Source organism: Nicotiana tomentosiformis, chromosome 6, assembly GCF_000390325.3.
Source record: "Nicotiana tomentosiformis chromosome 6, ASM39032v3, whole genome shotgun sequence".
Lineage (NCBI taxonomy): Eukaryota > Viridiplantae > Streptophyta > Magnoliopsida > Solanales > Solanaceae > Nicotiana > Nicotiana tomentosiformis.
In genome coordinates, this window is record NC_090817.1 from 72,024,328 (window position 1) to 72,050,249 (window position 25,922).

The following is a 25,922-nucleotide window of genomic DNA, read 5'->3' on the forward strand; positions in this document are numbered from 1 at the left end:
ATATTTTGTGCTATGAAGACTTTACCGGAAAAAAACCCCAAAATTTCGTGAAATACCGAGATTGAAAAAAACGGCTTTGTTGGTTTGGTTAGATTTTTAGATTTAAAAACCCGACATCATTGATATAGTTTGATAATTGAAAATTTTGAACCAACCCGACTCATCAGGGGCGGCCCAACCCTAAAGCAAGTGAAACACTTGCTTTAGGCCCCAAAAATTTAAAGGCCCCAAAATTACTAGTATTCTTTATATATAGTAGTATATTATTTATATAATTATCTTTTATTATTGATAAATTTATTTCTTTATTGTCATATTAATTTTTAATAATTCGATTTCTTCCTCTAATTAATATAACTAAAATAATTTTCTGTCAATCTTATTTTACTTTTTAACTTAATTATATTTCTCTATTCATTAGTTGGTCACGTAACTATATCTAATAATCTAACTTATTATTTATTTTTCTTACATAAATTATACTCTCTCCGTCCCAATTTATATGAAAGTGTTTGACTGGACATGGATTTTATGAAATAAAAGAAAACTTTTAAAACTTGTAATCTTAAATAAATCATAGAAGTTTTTGGGCTAGAAATCATCTCAATAATGGTAAAAAGAAAAATCTAAAGTTGAATTGTTACCAAATATAGAAAGAGACTTACTAAAAAAAAGGAGTCACTTATGTTTTCTGGATTCTCCCATTTCAGTTGTAATGCAATCAACGTTAAATTCATTTAATTTTCTGTATTTTATAAAACTAAGTTCTCATTTTTTTTAATTATACATTCTCACTTGTCTAATTTTTTTAAAAATGATGTTCATTCTATATATATATATATATATATATATATATATATATATATATATATATATATAATGGACTCTTATTAAAATTTTGCTTTAGGTCTCCGATAAGGTTGGGCCGCCCCTGCGACTCATGTACACCGTTAACAATAACTATGGTCAAGTGATAAAACCTTACGTAAAAGGCACACCGCACATGTCATATATGCACTTGTTAATTTAGTTTGTGTACCAAGTAATTATCTTTTGCCTTACATATTATTTTAGGGGGTTTTGGTGAATAATTTTTAACATCAGTCAGGTCTGACCAGAATAATCAAAGGACCATTCCAATATAAGATATAGTAGAGAGGAAATCACTAGATTTGCAAAATGGAATGTTTTTTAGCTCTTGATGTTCTTTGCTTGAAAATTTTGATACAACGATTAGTCTTCCCATTATACTGCTTTCTCTAATAATACTCCATCCGTTCCACAATAAGTGATTTTTTGGCCTTTTTTTGTGATCCAAAATATCTGATTTTTTCAGATTTCAAGAATGAATTAATTACTTTTTTCTTACATTGCCCTTCGAGTAAATAGTGTTGGAATATGTGTTAGGAGTATTTATGTGAAGAGATAGTAAAGGCTAATATGGTCAATTTTCTTACTAATTAATGTTAAAAGATGAATTTCTTAATCTTTATGAAAACAACCAAAAATCATTTATTGTGGACCGAATAGAGTAATAATTTATAATTAATAGAAGGGATAGAGATGCACGCACCATTCACCCCCATATTTGAACAAGTCCAATTTTTCTCTTCCTATCAATTGAAGGCATGGAAAACTAGACAACCCTTTGATTTTTTCTTCCATCTAATCCTGGAAATGAGACACTTGGTACTCAACTACCCCACTTGAGTGCACTAGTGGTACGCCGTTTATTGCTTGAAGTCCTTCATTTAATTCTACACATTTTATTATTGTCCCCCAATTTCTTTATTTCTACTTCCGCCCACCCTCTCAGCCCAAAACCCCGCCTCTTTATCTTTAATGTAGAGAAAAGTATTTTTTTTTTTTAAATTTGCTTATTGTTAAGAAATGAGAGCACAATAGAATAATATACTAATGAAGACAAAATATATATGAGAGAGAATGATCTTGGTGTGTTATTCATAGGGTCAAAAGTTCCCTATTTATAAAGGTACAAATACATTCAAATGTTATAAGTTAATGTACTTCTTAATTGAGTACATGAATACAAAGTACGTTAAATGGACAGACAAATGCATTCCTCTCACTCACATGAATTCATCTCATTTATAACACTACCCCTTGGATGTCCATTTATAAGATAATGTGTCTCGTTAAAACCTTACTAGAAAAATCCAGTGGAAAAAAGCCTAGTGAAGGAAAAAGAGTACACATATCTTGTAATACGCATTGAGTGCTGCCTCATTAAAAACCTTACCAGAAAAACTCAATTGGGACAAAACCTTGGTTAAGGGAAAAAGAGTACATCGTGTATTATACTCCCCCTGATGAAAGCTTTATTTGATATCTCGGAGACGACGCATTCCAATCTTATGTCTCAGCTTCTCAAATGTTGATGTTGGCAATGTCTTAGTGAATAAATCTGCTAGATTGTCACTTGAATGGATTTGTTGAACATCTATCTCACCATTTTGGTGAAGATCGTGTGTGAAAAAAAACTTCGGTGAAATGTGCTTTGTTCTGTCACCTTTGATATATTCTCCTTTAAGTTGAGCTATGCAAGCAACATTATCTTCATACAATATCGTTGGAAACTTCATTTTTAAAGAAAAGCCACACAATTATTGAATATGTTGAGTCACTGATCTCAACCATACACATTCTCGACTAGCTTCATGAATAGCTATTATCTCTGTATGATTGGAAGGTATAGTAGCTAAAGTTTGTTTTGTTAAACGCCATGAAATAGTTGTACCCCCACAAGCAAATAGATAGCCTGTTTGAGATCGGGCTTTATGTGGGTCAGACAAATAACCTGCATCTGCATAACGGATTCATAAGAATAAAATAATCCCATATCAATAGTCCCTCAGAGGTATCTAAAAATATGCTTAACATCATTCCAGTGTCTTGTTATTGGGAAGGAACTAAATCTTGCTAATAAACTTACTGCAAAAATTATATCTGGTCGAGTATTATTTGCAAGATACATTAGTGCCCTAATTGCACTAAAATATGGAGTTTCATCACCAAAAAGCTCTCCATCATTTTCATGAGGTCGAAATGGATCTTTATTTATATCAAGTGATCTCACAATCATCGGGGTACTCAATGGATGTGCTTTATCCATATAAAAACGCTTTAGGATCTTTTCGGTATAAGTTGATTGATGGACAAAAATTCCATCTTTCATATGCTCAATTTGTAGACCAAGACAAAATTTTGTCTTTCCAAGATCTTTCATTTCAAACTCCTTCTTCAAGCAGTCTACTGCTTTTGGAAGTTCCCCAGGAGTTTCAATGATATTTAGATCATCAACATACACAATGATTATAACAAATTCATATCCAGAACTTCTTATAAATACACAAAGATAAATTGGATCATTCTTATACCCTTCTTTCAGCAAATACTCACTCGGGCGATTATACCACATTTGCCCTGATTGTTTCAATCTATATAAGGATTTTTGAAGCTTTATTGAACAAGTTTCCCGAAAACTTTTATTAGTTTCAGGAACTTTGAGCCCTTTAGGGATTTTTATTTAAATTTTATTGTCTAATGTTCCATATAAATAGGTTGTGACAACATCCATTAGACGCATATCAAGTTTTTCATGGACTGCCAAATTTATAAGATGCCTGAAAGTGATTACATACACCACAGGAGAATATGTCTCCATATAATCAATGCCAGGTCTTTGCGAAAATCCTTGTACCACAAGTCGTGTTTTATATCTAACGACTTCATTTTTATCATTTCGTTTTCACACAAAAACCCATTTGTATCTCATTGGCTTTATTCCTTCAAGTGTTCGAACTATATGTCCGAATACTTCATATTTTCCAAGTGACGCTAATTCTGCCTGGATAGCGTCTTTCTATTTTTGCCAATCATTTCTCTGTCTACATTCATCGACAGATCTTGGTTCAAGATCCTCATCTTGTTGCATTATTTCAACAGCAACATTATAAGCAAAAATATTATCGACAATAATATTATTTCGGTTTCACCTTTTTGCCGTAGAGACATAACTTATTGAGATCTCTTCATTCTTATTATTTTCAGGTACCTGGACCTCCTTTGAGGTCTTATCATTTGTTATGTCACAAGGCTCTTTTTGAGCAATTACCTCCATATTATGATCTCCTAGATCATTGGCTCCTTTTCGCTTTCGAGGATTTTTATCTTTGGAACCAATTGATCTACCACGTTTCAAGCGTGACTTAGACTCATTTGCATTTATAGATTGTCCAACCGGGATATCAATTCGAATAGGAGCATTAGCAGCTGGAATATGTGACTTAGTCACCCTTGGTAGGTTAGTGAATGCATCAGGTAGTTGATTTGTAATATTTTGCAAATAAATTATCTTTTGAACCTCGTGTTCACATTGAGTTATTCGAGGATCTAAATGAGATAGTGATAATGCATTCCAATCTATCTCCTTTTGCAGTTGCTTATTTTCTCCCCCTAATATTGGGTATACTGATTTATCAAAATGGCAATCAGTAAATCTTGTCGTAAATAAATCTCCAGTTATAGGTTCCAAATATTTTATAATAGAAGGAGATTCATACCCAACATATATCCCCAATCTTCTTTAGGGTCCCATCTTTGTGCGTTGTGGTGGAGCAATTGGAATATATACTGCACATCTAAATATTCTAAGATGGAAAATATTTGGCTCCTGACCAAAAGCCAATTGTATTGGGGAGACTTTATGATAACTTATGGGTCTGATCCGCACAAGAGCTGCTGCATGCAAAATAACATGGTCCCATGCCTAAATGGGAAGTTTTGTTCTCATAAGCATTGGTCTAGCAATTAATTGGAGGCGTTTAATAAATGATTCCTCTAGACCATTTTGAGTATGAACATGAGCAACTAGATGCTCAATTGTTATCCTAGTTGATATGCAATAATCATTAAAGACCCGAGACGTAAATTCACCAGTATTATCAAGACGAAGTGTCTTAATTGCATAATCTGAAAACTGTGCTCTTAATCTTATTAATTGAGCTAGTAACCTCGCAAAGGATAAATTGTGGGTTGATAACAAGCACACGCGTAACCATCTTGTAGATGCATCTATCAAAATCATATAATATCTGAATGGTCCACATGGAGGATGTATGGGCCCACATATATCACCCTGTATATGTTTCAAAAATGCAGGAGATTCAACTCCAACTTTAATTACTAATGGTTTAATAATCAGTTTTCCTTGAGAACATGCAGCACAAGAGAATTCTTTAGTTTAAAGAATCTTCTGGTTCTTCAATGAATGATCATGTGAATTCTCAATTATTTTGCGCATCATATTATAACCGGGATGGTCCAACCGGTCATACCAAATAATAAAATTATTAGTAAACTCCTTGTTTACTATGGCATGTGATTCAACTACACTAATATTAGTGTAGTATAATCCGGAGGAAAATGCGGGAAGCTTTTCAAGCACATACTTCTTTTTCGCTTTTATTGTAGTAATATAAAGGTATTCAACTTTTTCTTCATTTGTGGTCTCAATATGATAGTCATTTTGAAGAAGATCTTTGAAACTCAACAAGTTTCTTTGAGACCTACTATAATATAATGCATCATTAACAGCCAATATAGTTCCTCCTGGTAGTAATACAGTTGCTCTTCTAGAGCCGACAATTAATTTTGTACTACCATATATTGTTATGATATTGGCTTCTTTCATAATTAAATAAGAGAAATATCTCTTATCTTTTAATATAGTATGCGTCGTAGAAAATATATTTCTTCTTTATTATTCATACGGCCAACTGAAGACTGGGAGGTTTTCATATTTTTCAAGACGAAAAAAAATACATCATAAGTAATATTGAAAAATTTAAGAGCAAAAGAAACTACATTTATGAAATTAAATACTGACAACATAAAAAGTTTTATTCAAAATATGAACTTCATAAAAAGAAATACATTTATTTTTATAATTTTTTTCAATAATAAGTCTTCAGTTATGAAGCTCAAAGAAGTCTCCAGTCTCTAAATGAGTAATATCTGCAAGACCTTCAAAAATATCATCTTTATAGGCAAGGTTTGCTTCAACTTTATCATGATTATTCATAGGGCCCGCCTCAACATCATTTTGAAAAGTCATGTGAGTCTCAAATTTATTTTGTTTCCCTTTTATAGATGCTTGATAAAGTTTGACAAAATGTTCAGGTGTACGATAAATTCGTGCCCAATAATTTTTCATACCACATCGGTGGCAAACATTACCTTTGCCTTTTGAAGGATTATTCTAAGAACCCTTATTGTTATCTTGTTTATAACGACTACCACCATGGCGATTATTATTTAGCCCCTTGCCACGCCCACATATATTTATACGGCCACGATAATTATTTTATCTTTTTTCAGACTTTGGATCTATCATTCCCAGATTCGCTTCTGGAAATAGAGCTGATCCAGTGGGGCAGGCTTCATGATTTTTTATTAAAAGGGCATTATGTTGTTCAACCACCAAAAGGCATGAAATTAATTCAGAATATTTTTTAAAGCCCTTTACACGGTATTGTTGCTGTAACACCATATTTGAGGCATGAAAAGTGGAGAGAGTCTTTTCCAGTATGTCCTCATCATTCATAGGTTCCCCACATAATTTTAGTTGGGAAATTATTCTATATATAGCATAATTATATTCACTTATGGTCTTATAATCTTGTAGCCGTAAGTGCATCCACTCACGACGAGCTCTTGGCAATACCGTGGCCTTTAGGTGGTCATATTGTTCCTTTAAACTAGTCCATAATTGAAATGGATCTTTCAAGGTTAAATATTCACTTTTTAACCCTTCATCGAGATGATGGCGAAGGAAAATCATGGCTTTCGCCTTATCCTGACATGATGCTTCATTTCCTTCTTTAATAGTGTCACCAAGACCTTTAGAGTCAAGGTGAATTTCAACATCAAGTACCCATGGCAAATAGTTATTCCCAGAGATGTCAAGTGTCATAAATTCAGGTTTTGACAAATTCGACATAGTGAAAACTATCATAGAAATAAGTGAATTAGAATGACAAGAATTATTATCAATTCAGTGCAGTATATAATCATGTATTAATATTCTATATGTAAAATTATCAAATAAATAATTATGTGCAGTGCGATGATAAATTAGTATTTAATATTACCCACAAAAACTTTAGACATGTAAGTATATTTCCATAGAATAAATAAGTTAAATTAATATGTATTAGTATAATTTTGTTCTACTTAGAATACGTTTTAATAAGCTAAGTAGGCATAAAACTAGATGATATCAATTCTGACAAATTTCAACATTCAATACGATTCATCTAATAGTTCAGTCGTTAATTTTAAAGTCATTAATTAGTTTGTACACTTAGGTGATAAATTTATTGAAGACACATTTAAACCTTATGAAAATTTTGCAAGAATTCCTTCTAAATGCATATTATGTTAGAATATTTGGATGTGGGCTTAATTAGTCTAATTATTGTAATTCAATTTTAATACTTATTTATTTATGTGTAGGATTAAACTTCTTTGTAGTTTATATAATGAAATAACAATTTAACCGAAACTTATTGTTTTCATACCAATGCAATTATTATAATCATATTCAAAACAAGTTATGCATATGGTAATTAAATTGCAGGTTAAAGAAGATCTGAATAGAAACGTTATAAACATAGGAATGTATACCTGAATCGGAAAAGAAACTGACTACCTCTTTTACGAAAAAGATAAAATTCGGATGAAGCAGATAACCTCAGTTGGTTAGAACCTCGTGCTGATAATGTGTAAAGAAATGAGAGCACAATAGAACAATATACTAATGGAGACAAAATATATATGAGGAAGAGTGATCTTGGTGTGTTATTCATAGGATAAAAAATTTTCTATTTCTAAAGATACAAATACATTCAAAGGTTATAAGTTAATGTACTTCTTAATTGAGTACATGAATACAAAGTACGTTAAATGGACAGACAAATGCATTCCTGTCACTCACATGCATTCATCTCATTTATAACACTTATCCTTATTCATAAGAATCCATTGTTGCTTACTTTACTTTATCACTAAAGCATTTCTTGCTAGATAATATATTGAATACTTGAAATACGAAAAAACATAAATTTACAACAACAAGTGAGAAATGTAGGATCTACAGCTGCATAATTATCATCTGGACTAACACATGTTTGTGTACAGTTCAAAGCTGAGTTAGCTAAATTAACGTCAATGCAAATATTATAGCCTGATTGAGGTTTCAACTTTAAGTAGTCCAAAAATTAAGCAAATATTTGTTGATGGTAAACTATTACACCCTTGTAAAAAGAAATAGGTACTCTTCAGTCCAAAAATAAGTCAAAATGTGCTTCTAAAAACTACTTCCTCTTTTTCGATTTGTTTGAGTCTTTTCGGAGTACGGCGATTTCCGCGTGAATTAGGACATAGGTCTTTAAGTCTTTTGAAATAGTTTACATTTTAAAAAATTCCATAAAAAGTACTATAAACTATAATAGTTAATAATTTAATATATTTAAATACTATTTACAAAAATTATGATAAAAAATCTTGTCTGGCTTCCCAGATAGTGATATGATCATTCTTTTTTAAATAAAAAAAGTGTGTATTTTCGTTTTTTTAAATAGAAAGGATACGTATTTTCAAAGGTTACAGGAATATAAGTCGTGCCAAATAATTTAGCATTTGATTTCTGGATAAAGTTTTATATTGTTAATTGCATGAGTTATACTTGTTTGACCAACCTTTTGGAAAATTGTAGGAAGTGTTTTTGAAAAAGTACTAAATTTTAAGGATTAAAGTATTTGACTATGCTTTTGAGAGAGAAAAAATATGGGGCTTTTTTTTTTTTTAGCCGCGCTAGAAACTAATTATATTCGGTAACCGAAAAAGTGTATAAAATTTGTATATAAGAAAAAATGCCCCCACGCAGGATCGAACTACGGACCTTCAGTTTACAAGACTGACGCTCTACCACTGAGCTATAGGGGCTTCTGTGTCTTACGTTTCCTCGTTTTCCTTCTTGACATATAGTTATTTAATTTCACTTTTTAGCAGTCGGTCTCATCCGTTATTCATTCTCATTCTAAAAGAAAGTTCCTTTCTTGTTTTCCAAATTTCATCATTTAAGTTTTCTTTCTTTGTCTGGTGAAACTAAAGTGAAATTAGTTTATACGTTTTTCAGGCAATTTGAGCCCAAACTCATTTGATTTGTCCAACCCGCTCAAGGTTGGGTCGATCATTGACCCGCTTATTTGTTGAACTCAACCCATTTTGATTCAGTCTATCTCAGCTATTTAAAGTTGGATTGAACTTTAGCTCAAATTGAGTAATGAGTAATTTTGCTAAAATAATTTTTTTTTTGTTTGATATGTTATATATGAACATAATAAAGAAAAAAAAATTTATTTGATAATTATATAATCATAAAAAAATAACACATTATTAAAGTTTGATAGAGTTGTGCGGGTTAGGTTATGACCCAAATTTTAGTCAATGTTGACCCAACTAATCTCAGCCCAAGTAAATTTTGGACGGATCAATGACCAGCCCATTTATTCATGACTCAGCCAATTGTTACCCGCCCAAAATCAGTCCAAACCCCCCATTTGACACCCCTAGACTTCTTCATATTGTATGAATTTTATTCGAGTTATTATACTTGATGTTTAGTGTGAGTTGGTCATCATAGAAAATTTGGCCTACCCTTTGGTAATTACTGGCTAACATGTTTTTATTTTAATAATTACATTTGTTTATCTGTTTTATGCATGAGCTTTGTTATATACTATCCAACCAAAAAGGAATTTCCATTGAAATGAGTTGTTCCTTATAATGTATGTGTTGATATTCTGATGAAAAGCTAATGCATTGAATCTGGGCAACGAACTCCTGCGATTCTTCACATCAGGTTTGACTAATTATGTTCTTTAATTGAATATATGTTTGCGCTCTATTCGCTTTTATCATGGAATTCATTTCTGTGATTTAGAACTGTTACAACATGCTGCTACAATTGCTGAAGATTGTAGAAGCAACTCATCTAGAGATTTTTAAGGTACTTTAGCAAATGCAAAATTATGCATTTTTCTTGCACACTAAGCGATAGAAAAATGGATCATTTTATGCTAATTTAGTCTGTGCGTATTATGTGATGCTCTCGATGAGTATATCACAGAGTTAATAACATAGGATATACAAATTTTACTGGAAATACTTGTTTGGGAAAATGAAGCTGGTTCAGAAATGCGTTATCTGCATTTCATTCTAAATATTTTGATGAAAACAGTGAAGAAATGCAGATAACGCAAAATACCATCCTACATTAATGTATGTGTATACTTTATTTGATTATTATATAACCTTTGTTTAAGCTAAAGCACTCCATCTCACAGCGTGCAAATTCAAGATTTTAGCTCTGAGCTCAGGGTATGTGGAAGCAAATTATCAGCTTATGGGGTGATTTTAAGAGTAACATTAAGTTGAAGGTGAAGCACCCCAAGCTCCAATCAAAGTTGCTTGCTTTGGAACCATTGCTGCATATGATGCTTGTCTGACTCAGGAGAATTTACAAAGGTGGGGCTTTAGTCTGTATAAGTGTTTTTTGTGATGAAAGAGTGAATCATTTGTTGCTGCACTATAAACAAGCATGGCTTATATGGACCCTTTTTCTTAATATTTTTCTAATTTATTGGGTGATAGTTCGGAAAGAAGACTGAAGTAGTTAGGAAGCTGGTTCGTTCCATTATGCAATCATTTGGTCAAATATGATGAGAGAAATAAAAGGTGCTTTAAAGGAAGATAAAAGCTGATTGCTCCTGTAAAGTTTACATGTTTTCAGAATTTGTTGTGTTGGGTATTTAGCATTTCCGATTACATATCTTTTTATGGGTTCCATATTAGTGTAGTAATTGAGTAATCATTTAATTTTGCAAACTTTATGGTACCTTCTTCGTACTACTCTTTTCAATAAATACTTTACCTTATGGAACAGAAGACTTGATCATACACATTAGCATATTTGTCTAGTTTGAAGGGATGCAGAATTAGCGGACCCCTTCAAACTATAGTGACAATTGCGTTTTGAGTTTAGTAACTTCAGCAAAAAAGTGGAAAGAATACCATTAAGACTTCAGTACAGAGATTTGATTTACTTGTATAAACCAATTACAACAAAAACTTAACTTGCACAGGCTCGTCTTGGAGATGGTAACAACTGAAATACAGAACACATTCTTAGTTGCATAAACCAACTTATTCAGTATGCGTTATCCTATGTGTACTTAATGCTTGATCTGAGTTAACATACACCTAACATCCTTACTGTTAGGCCTCTCCTTTGGATTTTCCAGTGTACAAAAGCAAGCGATCTTGAGAACCAAAAGCATTTGCTCCTCAAATCCACTTCCTATCAGCTTTGGATCAATTGCCCTTTTCGGATCCTCGGAAGTCATTACATTTCTCAGCCACTTCACTAAACTCATCTCAGGCGTGTGCTGGAAAAATTCATCTGATGGAAGCTTTCCTATAACCAGCACTGCTAACACCACACCAAAGCTGTATATATCACACTTATCCGTAAACTTCAGTGTCTGATGGTATTCTGGTGCAATATATCCCACAGTTCCTGCAACATTTGAAGTCGTAACATGTGTATGGGCATCTGGAACTGCCTTTGCAAGTCCAAAATCAGCAATTCGAGCTTCCATATCATCGTCAAGAAGGACATTTGCTGGCTTTAGATCTCTGTGAATTATGCATTGACTGTGGTTTATATGGAGATACTCAAGTCCAGTAGCTATCCCTACTGCAATTCGGTGTCGTCCCAACCAATCTAATTCCCTTGTCCCTTCTGTGACTTGCTGGAGGATATCTTGTAAGCTCCCATTTTTCATATATTCATATACCAAGTAATGGCAGTCCGGCCTAGGCATATGTGCCAGTAGGGGAAGCAAATTCCTGTGTCTGATTTGACCAAGAATTTGAATTTCTGATTTTACCTGTCGCATTTTCTTGTTCAAAGCCTTGGTATCTTCCTCGGCGAGTTCTGCAGCATCCATTGGGGGTTGTAAAATCTTCTTTATAGCTATAATCTTCCCATTACTTCCTGGTAACTCAGCTCTATAAACTTCTCCACATCCACCTTTTCCAATCATTTCAAGTGATGCTACTCCATCTTCTTTCTCTAAGAAGGCCAAATCCTCGGCTTTCTTAATCAGTGGACTGTATATTGTTAAACTTCCATCAGTCTTTCCCTTTCGGACGAAAAACATTACCAGCTTAAAGAGAACTGATAAGAGTACTGCAGATATAGCCCCTGCGAAAGAACCAGCAAAGAAACCAAGAAACCACGCTCTGACTTTCCTTTTCTTCTTGTTACGTTTATGGACTGGAGCAACATTATGACTCGGTGCTGGAGCTGGGGCATTTCCTGAATTGGAATTAGGTGCCAGTGCTGATATCTGATTTGACCTTGTCGAATTTTCAGCAAGAATGTAACGTTTTGGAACGAAGTTGTTCCGATCCAAATCTGCTGACAAGTGCTCAACTTGACTCATAACAGGCACAGGACCTTCAAGAAAACTGTTTCCTGAAATATTAAGGAAACGCAGATTTCTGAAAGATTTCAAAGAAGGGGGTATTTTTCCAGTGAACATGTTATCAGCTAAAGAGAGTTTTTCTAAGTTGGGAAAATACTTCAAGAAGTTAAGATTCCCAGACAACTCATTTGAAGAAAGATCAAGAATTCGAAGGCGGACTAGAGATGATAATTCAGATGTAACTTTCCCAGAAAACAGATTGTTTCCAAGGTCAAGGATCTCCAGTTTACGGCAGTCGAGAATCTGAACTGGGATTTGGTCAAAGAGTCGGTTGTTTGGAAGAGAGAGCTCTTTGAGCTCAGAAAGTTTGCCAATGGCAGGAGACAAAGTTCCACTCAATCCATTGGATCTGAAGTCAATACGGGTGACTCTCAACAACTGTGTTCTGTTTGCCTTTCGCCTTTCGCAGGATACTGCTACAGAGTTGCAAAGTGCAATGCGTTGACCTTGGATGCCCAAGTCTTTTTGGACAAGCAAAAGTGCAGCATGATCTGGTGGATAGAGATTTAGTTTTGCTTGAACAATAAGTAAAAGGGCGAAAAGGGAGATGAAAAAGAAGTGGATTTGTGAAGCAGTGAAGGCCATTGAGGTTCTTGTTTTTCCGGCAGACGGGAGGTGGATGAGACACTAGCCTGGGGAGTGGTGGATATTTTTTTCTAAGTGTTTGATTGATATCTTTATGAAGGAAAATTGGCTGGCTGCTTTGTGTGTGGAAATCGAGCGTAGACTTCACAAGTCAAGCTGAGAACGTGTGGAAAATTTGAGCATGGGTCCAAGTTGCATTAAAAAAACAATGAAATACGTTTTCTTGTATTGACTGTTGACTTTCCAACTTTGCCATTAAGTCTTGGGATGTTTCTTCTTCTGTTTCTAACTCTGAAAGGACTAAATGGGTAAAGTGACTTGGAAGATCTTGTCTATATTTATCAAAGAGGGAAAGTTTATTGCTTCCTATGATTGAAGGGTTAAAATAACGATTTAGTACCTATTTTTTAAATTGCAATATCAATGTGTGCTCATATTTTTCGGCTGTAAGGTATAAAATAGGAAGGACTTACTAAAGTTATATATTACGGTCTAAAGAGTTTTTAATTTAACCTATTATCTGAGGTAGCTTTCGTTTTTTTATAATTATTTTTAGGTAATTTAATAGTATTTAAAAAAACAGAAAAGGATTATATATGTCCTTGTACTATTAAATGTTAGTTATATATATCTCTCATTATACTATTCGACACTTTGACCCAACCTTCCTGTTACACGTGGCTTTATCTTAAGCCCCCAATCCTTTTTTTATTTTTTATTTTGTAAAGCCCCATCTTAATATTTATTACCCAAATTAATACCTCTTAATAAGTAATAACCCACCCCAAGGACCCCTCCAGTCTTAAATTTTAAAGGCCTTGATCGTATTCCTCCACTCCGTCCATTTATACTCAATGCTCATGGGTGAACACAAAAAAATAATTGTATTAATGGAGACACAAATTCATCTTGAAGAATTTGAAGAGTCTTAAGATTTTGATTTGATCACTTCGGTATGGGTTTATTTCGGAATGAACTGAATGCAATAATGATTTGTTTAGTAGTTGTTGATATTTTGTGTTTTCTAAGAAGTTGGAATTAGAGTGCATAAAATAAAATTTTCCGATGATAGTCCATGTTGAAGGTTATGAGAGGTCTTAAGTTTCATTGTGGAAGATCAAGAAGGTTGCTGGAGGGATAAAAATAGAAGAGATGGGGAGAGAAATTCAAGTGGTTAATAACCTTTAGGATGGGATCTTGGGGTGGGTTATTAAGAGGTATTAATTTGGGTAATAAATATTAAGACGGGGCTTTACAAAATCAAAAATAAAAAAGGGGTGGGGGCTTAAGATAACAGGAAGACTGGGTCCAGGGTCTGTTAGACCGAGGGGTAAATATGTTTAAATAGGTAATAGTAGGGGTAAAAAGTGTATAACGAGGGATATATATAACTAATATTTGAAAGTAAAGGGACACATATAACTCTTTTCTGTTAAAAAATATTACAGTGTCAGATTATTAGAGTTAAACTTAGACAGGAAACCTTTAAGGTGGTGCATTGTTAATTTTCTGTTAAACGAGATATGTTTGTTGTTTTGAACATTAGTGCAATAGATAAGAAAATTAATTATCACTCTAGCTGGCAAGACTGTTGTGTGTGCTAGCGTAGTCATACGCTTTCCCAATTTGGTGCATAAGAAACTTCTATCTTTATTACACATGGAAACACAAACACATTGTGGTTATTTTAATTGCGGTACTTACTGATAGCATTTTCTTCCTTACACATGAACAACGCACATTCAGAAGCGTATTCAAGATTTTGATAAGATAGGGTACTATTATAAAGAAATAAATTTAAAATTAGATTCTTACCATGAATTCTTTACACTTTTAAAATTAACATTCAAAAATTTTATGGTAATGATCAGTTGAACCCATTGACTATATGCTACATTATCCAACTTTACTAATTTTAATACAAAACATCCGATTTAATTATATAAAATTTAACGATAACGACCTAAGGAGAACATGTCAAACTTGAGGATTTTGAAAGAATAAACTAAAAAGAAAGAAAAATTTAAAAATATTTAATTAAAATGCAAGAGGGACTCAAGACATATCCATCCCCTGTAAGTGGTCCCAATTTTAGAAAAAGAAAGAAAACAAAAAGACAAACGTGTGATTTGATCCTTGGAGTAAAAGAAGGAAAAAATTATAAGATAGACGTGAGATTTGGATCATTAGTAAATGTGCACCGAATAATTATAGCACTATAAGATTCATTGAGCTTGGATTCACACATATATATATTTAAATAATTTTGGAGATATATAACATTATTATACATATCATAGGGAGAGGACCAAGAATTTATGGGAACCCATACCTCTTCCCTTAGATACACCTATGCACACAATCACATCAGTAAGTTGCAAATTTCATTTTACAATCTCCTTTAATTTATATTAATACACAAACTGATTAAAATTATTTACATAATTAGATTACTAAAAAACAAATGAATAAATTGTATATGGTAAAATATGTTATGCTACGTGGTCACCCAAAAGAGAGGCACGTGAAACTTAAGACGAGGGATAGCCAAAACCAAAGGCAATGGTCCCGTCTGTCACCTGAAAGAATAACGCTCATAAAGATGCAATAAATACACTTCACCCGGTGGCATTTAATGGAGAATATTCTACAGCATTAAGTAAATTGCCCGTTATAAAGAATTTGACATTTATGTTCACCGTTACATCTTTATCAATGGCCCTCATAATTGACATTAAAGAAGGGCACGATCCTAGGACCTCCTTTCCTAGACGTATCTATAAATAGTGAGCTCTGTTATCATTGTAAGGACACAAATTTTCTGGCAAACTAATACTACAATCTACTCAAAGCTCTAATCAATTTTACCTTCTTATTTTCTGTTCTTGTTTTTATTATTGTTGCGCCCGGAGGTTTCACTGCCAGAGTCTTTATTTCTGTCATTTCGTCTTCCTATCAAGGGTAAGTGTTATATATTTCTTCAATTATCTTGTTATTTCAGGATCGAATTAATTCACTTGTCTAAAAACCACTTATAAACTGTACCGTTTTACATGTAAACAGTTTGGCGCCCACCGTTGGGCCTAGACACCCGTGCAATTAAGTTGATCCTTGCCTTTTTTACTAACATGTTTTGATTATTTTATCTTAGAAAAAATCATAAGAAATAGCAGATAACAGTGTTAACAACACGCACAATCCCGAGGTTCGAGGGGATCAATCTTATTTTGAGGACCCAATCAGTGACACCCACAACGAGGGGAATGACGCCATACTGGTGCATGACGGGCAATATCCTTGACATGTTCGGGAGACAACTCCCGATGATGCTGAGGAGGAACATGTCATTGACGCGGTAAGGGTCCTACAAGAATAACAGGCGATCATTCTAGGCCACCTCACGCGATAGGATAAGGTTATGATGGAGTTGAAGCAGGCCCTGTTGGGGGCTTCGAATAATGCGAATAGACGAGATCCGGTTCCTCCCGGCGCTCCCATGAATCAAACAACGTAGAGGGTCGACAACAACACCCCGAGGGGCGAAGTTGGCTCCGATGGGGCTGGGGGAGGCAGATCCGGCCTCAATAACGAAAATGATCCCTTCAAGAATGAACTCTTACAGTTTATAAGGGAAGTGAATGCCCGCATGGACTAAATCCGGGGCTCACCACTAGTGCAGAAAGGTCTGGACTCAAAGAAGTATACTCAATTGCCATACAAGCCAAGTGCGATACCAGAATTAATATCGAAGCGATTTAAAATGCCTGATGTGCCAAAGTATGACGGAACTTCAGAACCTCATGAGCATATTACTACCTACACAACAGCCAGCGATGAAGGGAAATAATATAGCTCCTCACGAAATTAAATCTGTTTTGCTGAAGAAATTTGGAGAGTCTCTCACAAGAAGAGCCTTGACGTGGTATTCATAGTTACCCGAGCATTCTATAGACTCCTTTGAGATGCTCGCAGACTCTTTCATCAAGGCTCATACCGGGGCCAGAAAAGTACAGGCCCGAAAGGCCGACATATTTAGGATTATGCAAGGAGAGTCTGAGTAGCTACGAGAGTTTGTTACCCGATTCCAAAAGGAGAGAATATTGCTCCCGGCTATCCCAAATGAATGGGCGGCTGAAGTATTCACCAAGGGACTGAATCCGAGAAGTTCAGACGCTTCCCGAAAATTGAAGGAAAACCTGCTTGAGTTTCAAGCAACGACTTGGGTGGATGTCCACAACCGGTACGAATCAAGGATAAGGATCGAAGATGATCAGGTTGGCTTTCCATCGTCAACAAAAGGACGGGAAAAGAACAGAGAAAAATCAAAAGACGATCTCGACACGGATAGACGATCTTTGAGGGGCTATTTTTTGCCCTACGAATGGACCGAAGGCCGCGACAGAGGCTTCCGGTCAGCGAACAAGTTCGCCATCGATAGAATGACTGATCGCGGTCGGAACAATAGATCATTGCAGGATAAAGAAGCGTCGGGGGCGCGAGATCCTTCATACCCCAAGTTGTCAGAATATAATTTCAACGTCAGTATAGTGGAGTTGGTGTCATCCATGAGAAACATCAAAGAATCATGGTCCCTGAAACCAATGAGATCTGATCCCAGTCAGAGGGATCCCAACTTGTGGTGTGAATACCACATGACGAATGGCCATCGGACAAGGGATTGACGACACCTCCAGGAAGTAGTGGTAACACTGTTGAAGAATGGCCATCTTAGAGAATTCTTGAGTGACTGAGCTAAGAACAATTATGGTTGTAACCGGGACAAATCAGAACCGTCGAAAGCAGGAGAAGATACCTGGAGCCAAACAATTAACATGATCTCCCGGGGGGGAGGGGGACGAGATCAACAGGGTCACCTTTTTGGCAGCAAAAAAGACAAAAGTATCAATAATAACCCATAGCAAAAGGCTCCGGGAAATCGCCGAAGACGTTATCACTTTCACGGAGGAGGACACAGATGGATTGCTGCTACCGCACAATGACACACTGGTAATTTCTTTAAATGTGCTAGATTTTAAGATTAAACGTGTTTTAGTGGATCCAGGAAGTTCGGCCAATATCATACAATGGAGAGTATTGGAGCAAGCTAAACTCACCGGAAGAATCATTCTGGCCATAAAGCTCCTCGCCGGATTCAACCTCGTGAGCGTGACAACCCGAGGAGAGATTTTATTACCCACGAATGCCGAAGGAGTAATGAAAACAACTATTTTCGAAGTGGTAGATGGTGATATGGGATAAACATTATCTTGGGAAGGCCGTGGTTGCACGAGATGAAAGCTGTAACGTCAACATATCATCAATTACTGAAGTTTCCAACGCCCGAATGAGTTAAACAGATAAGGGTGACCAACCGGCGGCAAGGGAGATGAATACAATTTTGATCTCCAGTAGCAAAGGAAAAGAACATGCGGCATAGCAATTACAGGAATCAGTGCCTGCTCCCGAACTAGATGAACTTAGCCCGGGGACAGAAGAGACGGATGCCGAGGTATTTCCAGGTTCCAGAAGAGAGGGATGCAACGAAATCCTCACCGGAAGAACTTGAGCAAGTTGCGTTGTTCGAAGAGTTCTTAGAAAGGAAATTCCACTTGGGGACAGGCCTGCACCCCGAGCTCAGGTCTGGCTTTATTAAATTTCTTAAATCTAATGCCGATTGTTTTGTATGGTCATATGCGGATATGACAGGTATCTCGACGGAGGTAGCCGTACACAAGTTAAGTTTGGATCCCAACGTACCTTTGGTAAGACAAAAGAAATGCCCTATTGCTGAAGCTAGGAATAAATTCGTCAAGGAAGAGGTAACTCGCTTACTTAATATCGGTTCGATCTGAGAGGTAAAGTATCCACATTGGCTAGCTAATGTAGTAGTAGTTCCTAAGAAGAACAATAAATTTTGAATGTGTGTAGATTATAAAGATTTGAATAAGTGGGTGCCCGAAAGACTCGTTCCCACTGCCAAACATCGATCAAATGATTGATGTTACATCCGGACATGAGTTAATTAGTTTCTTCGATGCTTATTCCGGGTACAATCAAATTAAGATGAACCCGAAGGATCAGGAAAATAATTTGTTTATTACAAATTTCGGTACAGATTGCTATAATATGATGCCCTTCGGGTTGAAAAATACCGGAGCCACTTATCAATGGCTCGTGAATAAGATGTTTGAAAAAAAAATAGGAAAAACTATGGAAGTTTATTTAGACGATATGCTCGTTAAGTTTTTAAATGCAAGTGATCACCTTAAACATCTGCAAAAAACTTTTGACATCCTAAAGAAGCATAATATGAAACTTAACCCCGAGAAATGCGCGTTTGGGGTCAGCTCTGGTAAGTTTCTGCGATTTCTGGTATCGCAAAGGGGAATTGAGGTAAACCCCGATAAGATCAAGGCCATCGAAGACATCCCGGACCAACTATCAACTGTGAAGGAAGTCCAAAGGCTTACGGGGAAATAAGCAGCTTTGAGCAGGTTCATTTCCTGGTCATCAGAAAAATGTCGCCGTTTCTTCGCATTGCTAGGACATAAAAATAATTTCGAATGGACCTCGAAGTTCCAGAATGCTGTGAGAGATTTGAAAAAGTATTTGTCAAGCCCTCCGTTGCTTTCGAAACCAAAAGAAGGTGAAACACTGTTAGTCTACATTGTGGTCTCAGAAGTCGTAGTAAGTGCAGTTTTAGTCCGTGAGGACGAATGTAAGCAATCTCCTATTTAATACGTTAGTAAAATTTTAATGGGAGTAGAAACTCGCTACCCCCATTTGGAGAAACTGGCCTTAGCTATCGTAGTCACCGCTCAGAAGCTGAGGCCCTACTTCCAATATCACCCCATAGCCGTGGTGACCACTTTTCCTTTGCGGAACATCCTTCACAAACCCGAGCTCTCGGGTAGATTGGCCAAATGGGTCATCGAAATGAGTGAGTTTGACATAGAATATAAACCAAGGACTGCAATTAAGTCACAAGTCTTGGCTAACTTTGTGGCCGATTTCAGTTCGGGATTACTGCCTCTAGCAACCAAAGAGGTAGTAATTGTGTCAGCATTGACATCAGAGGTTTGGACCTTATTTACGGACGGAGCTTCCAACGTAAAAGGGTCCGGGCTTGGTATAGTATTAATCATGCCTTCAGGGGAAACCCTAAGGCAAGCCATTAGAACGGTCCCTTTAACTAACAATGAAGCAGAGTATGAGTCTTTGATTGCAGGGCTCGAACTGGCCCGGGGACTTGATTCCGAGGTCATCAAAATCAAATGTGACTCACAACTGGTGGTAAATCAGGTTTACGGGATCTTCGAAACTAAAGAGGATCGTATGCAACAATATATGGTAAAGGTCCAGGCTCTGTTGGCGCAATTTCGAAAATGGTCGATTACTCATATCCCAAGGGAGATAACGCAGAAGCGGACGCATTGGCTAACCTTGGATCATCGACGGAAATAAAGGGATCAAAGTCCCGGGACGTTAGTACAACTGATGAAATCAATCTTGGATACAAATAACTACTATGAGGTAAATACGACTAATTTGGTCTGGGACTGGAGGAATGAAATTAATCACACCCAACTATGCCTTATAAAAAGGACTAAGCGGTCGTTACAAATATATTCTGGCTAATAAGTCCGGAGTCGAATCCCACAAAGAATTAACCTATCAGACACAGCTACTAGACTCACACGAACTCACACAATCAATCTTCAAAAATATTTAAATAACAATTTGAATGTTTACTAACTAAATATTACATAATGAAAATGCAATAATTAATAACTAATTACTAACGGGTTGTAGACAAGTTGTGGAATGATCTAAGGTTGTCATTTTCTCTATTGTCGGAATCTTTTCCGCTATGTTTTCTATAAATTTGCCTAAGTTTTCTCTATCGATCATGAGCACTCTAACTGTCGTAACTCTCTCCCGAGTAATTACCACAGTTTACTAGACATATTCTCCCGAATTACGCTAGGTGGCATTAAGTACGGCTCACTCGGATCGCACTAAGGTTTCGTTATTCCTAATCCCACCTTTAAACCCTTCGTATTGATCCCTCATATACGTTAGGAGTGATGTTATTCAACAACTACCTAAATATGCACTCTCTCTCGAGTAATACATACTAAATAGGCACAGCCAATTGAGGGCCCTTCAATCAACCACAATTATATTGTAGTTGAACAAATAGAGAAAATACTACGACAAATCTATATTAATGTAACAAGAAAATCATCCTTCAATAGTTTCCATCAAAACCTTAGATTAGGAATTTAGCTACTCATGCTCATAGTAACAATATCCACAATATTTTGCATAATTAAATTACAAAGTACAGATAAAGGGATGTAGAAATCGATGAGTCTAGCTCCCAACGGTTGTTCCACGAGCTATCCTTGCCTCCAATTGCCAAGAGTCCTTCAAAAGTGGCATTTTAGGTCTATTTATATATGTAGGAAAAGACCTAAATGCGTAGGCCAAGTCCTAGTCAAACTAGGAGACAAAATAAGCCTTCAAAGTTCGGAATGTGCGCGCCTCAGACCTGGCCTCCCGAGGCTTCACGCGAGCTGAAGCTCGCCCCAGACCTGGCCTCGCCAGCCTTAATGCGAGGTGGAGCTCGCCCCAGGCCTGGCGTCACCCGATCCCACATGAGCTAAAGGGCTGGCCCATTCTGCTCTAACGCATGCTCTAGGCTTGGCTTCGCCAACTTTTCATTTGTCGGCTGCTCACTTCTTTCTTTCTTCTTTTCAATTGTTTTCGAGCCCGCTTTAGACTTTACTTATTCCTTTTGCTCTACTTTCATCTCCAATTTACCTACACATAAAATAGACTCCATTACGCGCAAATAAAGTGTAATTTATCATTAAAGCATATAAAATACAAGACGAATAATGTGCTAAACTATGGAATTATAGCCACACATCAATACCCCACACTTAAACATTGCTCGTCCTCGAGCAATCAAACTACACTTATAGACACAACCTTTCTAAACAATTCCCTTAACTCATTACACCAAGAATATTTAAAATAGTCTGAGCCCAAAGGTGTAACATCCTCACCTCAAGATTTGACTCACAAATACCATGCCTTATTCACAATTCACTCACTTGCTCTAACATGGAGGTCAACGACATTACCTTTCCCTTATGAATCACGTGTCCTCACCCAATCAAAGAGCTTAGTTTCACACACAATGAATTTTAAGAACGTAGGAACTCAAGATAGGAAAAATTCACTCTATCTCAGAAATAACATTCATATGCCACACATGATGCACCATAGGCTTGCCCGTAGTGTAATACCCTACTAATCGAGTTCATTCAATCTAAGATCAAGTAGGACTTTCATTGGTTGTAATGTAGGATGCGGGTTGGGTAGGATACATTTGGATATGAGTGACTACACCTCCCTTAAGCACTTTAATACATATACCTTAATACAACATCTCAGACTTATGTCAAACCCAAAATTCCACCATAACTTCAAATTATATTACCCTATACTCTTTAAGCACAAGTATATCACTGGCCACCATCATCAAGAATTATTTTTCATACAATATTTTTCCTTATCATTTTTCTCTCATCTTTTTTTTTCCCCAAGACAATGCACCGTTCTCCTCATTTAAATTGTTCCACTCAAAATCCAACCCACCACCCCACACTTTAACTTTTACATAATTCATCACAATTCAAGTGCTCATAACTTTTACATAATTCATCACAATTCAAGTGCTCACGAGAGGTGACAAGGTTCAAATTTATGGTCAATTCAAACAAAGGGGTACGACTTGTAATGTGGTTACCAAAGAAATAGGATTATAGGCTCAAAGGAGTTAACTACGATACATAACATTTAGGTGGGTAAACTATATATATCTAGCTTAACAAAGAAACGACTATATCACTTCCTAGACTGAACAAGACTACTGTTTCGCTTTGCACATATACGGGACAAGTTCTAGACATCAAATGTAATGCACAAAATACATACAAACCTCACACAGACATGGCATATAACTCACTCAGGATTGATTTCATCGCGACAATCCAGTCCAAGCAGTTAAGCAAAATTAAGAATCTATGATTTAAGGTACTTATACTAGAGTCAAAAACCGAGCCTAAGCGTCACAAACATAGTACTAACTATTCTCAAGGCATAACAAAGCAAAGAGATATTGCTGCAATTAAATGCATAGCCCCGTGGTTCCTACTCCTAAAAATTAAAACTAACTACACCCGGTTCAAGTAAAAGCCCTTGGAAAAGAACCGCGACCCAAAGAAAAATCAAGGGGGAATTACTACACTACCTACAAGAAAATACTTTTTGGATTTTTTTCCTTTAAACTTACTTCTCTCAAGAAAACTGTCTAGGAGATCCATCGTCGGGAAGAGTAGAGTCCAATTTTTCTATATATATATTTTTTTGTTTTTTTTAGTTAATGACAAATAACTAAAACAAATAACTAAAATAATTAACTAAGCTAATACTTAAAACAATCAACTAAAACAAAGACGACACTTGCTAAAATAAAACAAATAACTAAGAAACACTAATATTTACAAGTCCCCACCCCACACTTAGATCATGCATTGTCCTTAGTGTATGCACAAAATGACAAAACAAGAAAATCTGAGCAGAGTGTAAGGAAAAACTCCCTGGTCATGTTGCATCGTCGTCCTCATCCTCTGAGGCTGCCCACTCTTCATCTTGTGCTTCCTCCTCCTCCTCCTCATCATTCTCATCATCTGACTGCTCTGGCTTGGCCTCAGACTGCTCAGGTGTGTTGACATCCTCATCATCTGGGAGTCTGTATCCATCACCTAGCCCAACCAGTTGTTGAGCATGAGCATTGAGCGGGAACCGCTCCTCCAATATGTCCCTCTCTGCTATAGTAGCCGGCCGACCCCCCTATCCTCAGCTGCAAATCCATCATCCCATAGAAATGGGCCATAAAACTATCATCACGAGCATTGCGATCGGCACATGTCAATGATGGCATGGCAATCTCTTCTTCACCCGGATGCTAGTAATGTCCGTCTGTCGTATGGGCTGATGAATGCTGTGGTCAAACTCTGTCTCCTCCTCAACCTCCTCGTGTCTTAAGAACTGAGTCAAAAAATTGGCAAATGGCATTCGATCGACCTTCTTACTCGTCCTTACCGAAGATATTTGGTAGCAGATCAGATGACCCACATTCACCCTTTGACCCGTCATGAGGAAGTAGAGCACACAAGTCCTCTCTCGGCTAAGGAGCGTGTCATGATTACACAGCAGGAGCCGTGCATTAATCAGTTTCAACCAAACTTGAGCCTCCGCCCTCATCTTCTTTTTGGGGAACTTCTTGTGCCGGTTTGTTTTCTTATCACGGATCCACACTGCCGTAGAATTGACACCACATAACGTGTGTCTCAGCTCTCTATATGTAGGATGGCGAATGAAGTAGTCCAATAGATCCACAGGAACATCCGGAGCACCTAAAAAGTTACATATGGCTGAGGCTGAAAAGTTTATCAACCGTCCACGAATCGGCACCAGCTGTTCGGTATCCTGTGGATCAAACCCTGCATAGAATTCCCGCACTAGATTGAGATTAATATCCCCTATGTTCTTAAAGACATAGCTCAACCCCAAATCATGGATGCCCCTCCAAATAGCATGGTACTTTGCTTGCAGTCGACACTCATGGATAGCGGCTTCCGGATGTACATATTTAGGCCTACAATGCCTGTACCAATTCTTAGTATGCGGGGGTATGCTTCTAATGCCAAACTCCCATTGGCCTTGGGGTTGTGGACGCATGGCTGCTACAACATCCACAACTTGTGCTCCTTCACCTTGACTAGAGGTAGCTTCTCCCCCTTTTCTCTTCTTTGGGGGAGGTACGGAGGTCGCCTTTGCTTTAGACGGAGCAGTGGAAGTAGCCTTTCCTTTGCCGGTGTCTTTTCTCGGAGGCATAGTCATTCCTGCACAAGTAATCATCAAACAGTTAAAACTGCATTACGATATGACATACATGGTCTTGCCCAAATTACCGAGGTTACTCAGACTTTACCTCGTATTTTCTTAATCATGAGAATCAAACAACAAAACATGTTTGCTTCCTCCAATTTCGAAGCATCGGACTACCAGTGAGGCTCCCCACACTTAAGATTTTAACGTGGTGCACGACTGCATAACACTAGTCTATTAATCCTGGAGACGCAGGCTCCAATGGGGACAAGGAATGCCATTGAGGTATTATAGCAAACACGTAGCATGCACTAGTTCCATGGGAGTGCTTGTAGGGGTGATGGATTGCCTTACCCTTCCAAATCGGCTTGGGCGTTCCATATCACCACGTGTTCATACAATAGCAACACCATTCCTATGGGGTTCATGGGGTTAGGACACACAAACACATTATTACAATGAAGAACAACCCCCAAATTTTATGTCTAATTTCATACCTTCATCCAACTCGAAATTGCAAAGGAAGGAGATAAAAAATCATACCTTAGATGCTTTAAGAGGAAGAATTTGCCTTGGTACTGCTGTTGCAAGTGAAGGAAATAGGAGAAGCTTGCTTGACTTCAATGGAGTTGGGAGGGGAGGGGTGGCAGTGTTACGTGAGTGTGTGAGGGCAGTGTATCTTCGTGAGTGTTTTGTGAGGAGTGAAGTGTTTTAGGTTAGGGTTTTGTGTTTTTG

General features: G+C 36.6%; 1 protein-coding gene and 1 non-coding gene across 2 annotated transcripts; both read right to left on the reverse strand.

The window, feature by feature from the left end:
* Positions 1 to 8,955: 8,955 nt before the first annotated feature.
* TRNAT-UGU (transfer RNA threonine (anticodon UGU)) lies at positions 8,956 to 9,027 on the reverse strand. Its single transcript has one exon. It is a non-coding gene; the product is annotated as a tRNA-Thr (tRNA).
* Positions 9,028 to 11,132: 2,105 nt separating this feature from the next.
* On the reverse strand, positions 11,133 to 13,338 carry LOC104121062 (leucine-rich repeat receptor-like serine/threonine/tyrosine-protein kinase SOBIR1). Its single transcript, XM_009632956.4, has one exon. It carries the CDS (start codon positions 13,218 to 13,220, stop codon positions 11,319 to 11,321), a length of 1,902 nt encoding a protein of 633 aa, XP_009631251.1. The 5' UTR covers positions 13,221 to 13,338; the 3' UTR covers positions 11,133 to 11,318.
* Between the last annotated feature and the right edge of the window lie 12,584 nt (positions 13,339 to 25,922).

Excerpts from the sequence above, each read along its gene's own strand:
- LOC104121062 (XM_009632956.4), bottom strand. The coding sequence starts at position 13,220 with ATGGCCTTCACTGCTTCACAAATCCACTTCTTTTTCATCTCCCTTTTC.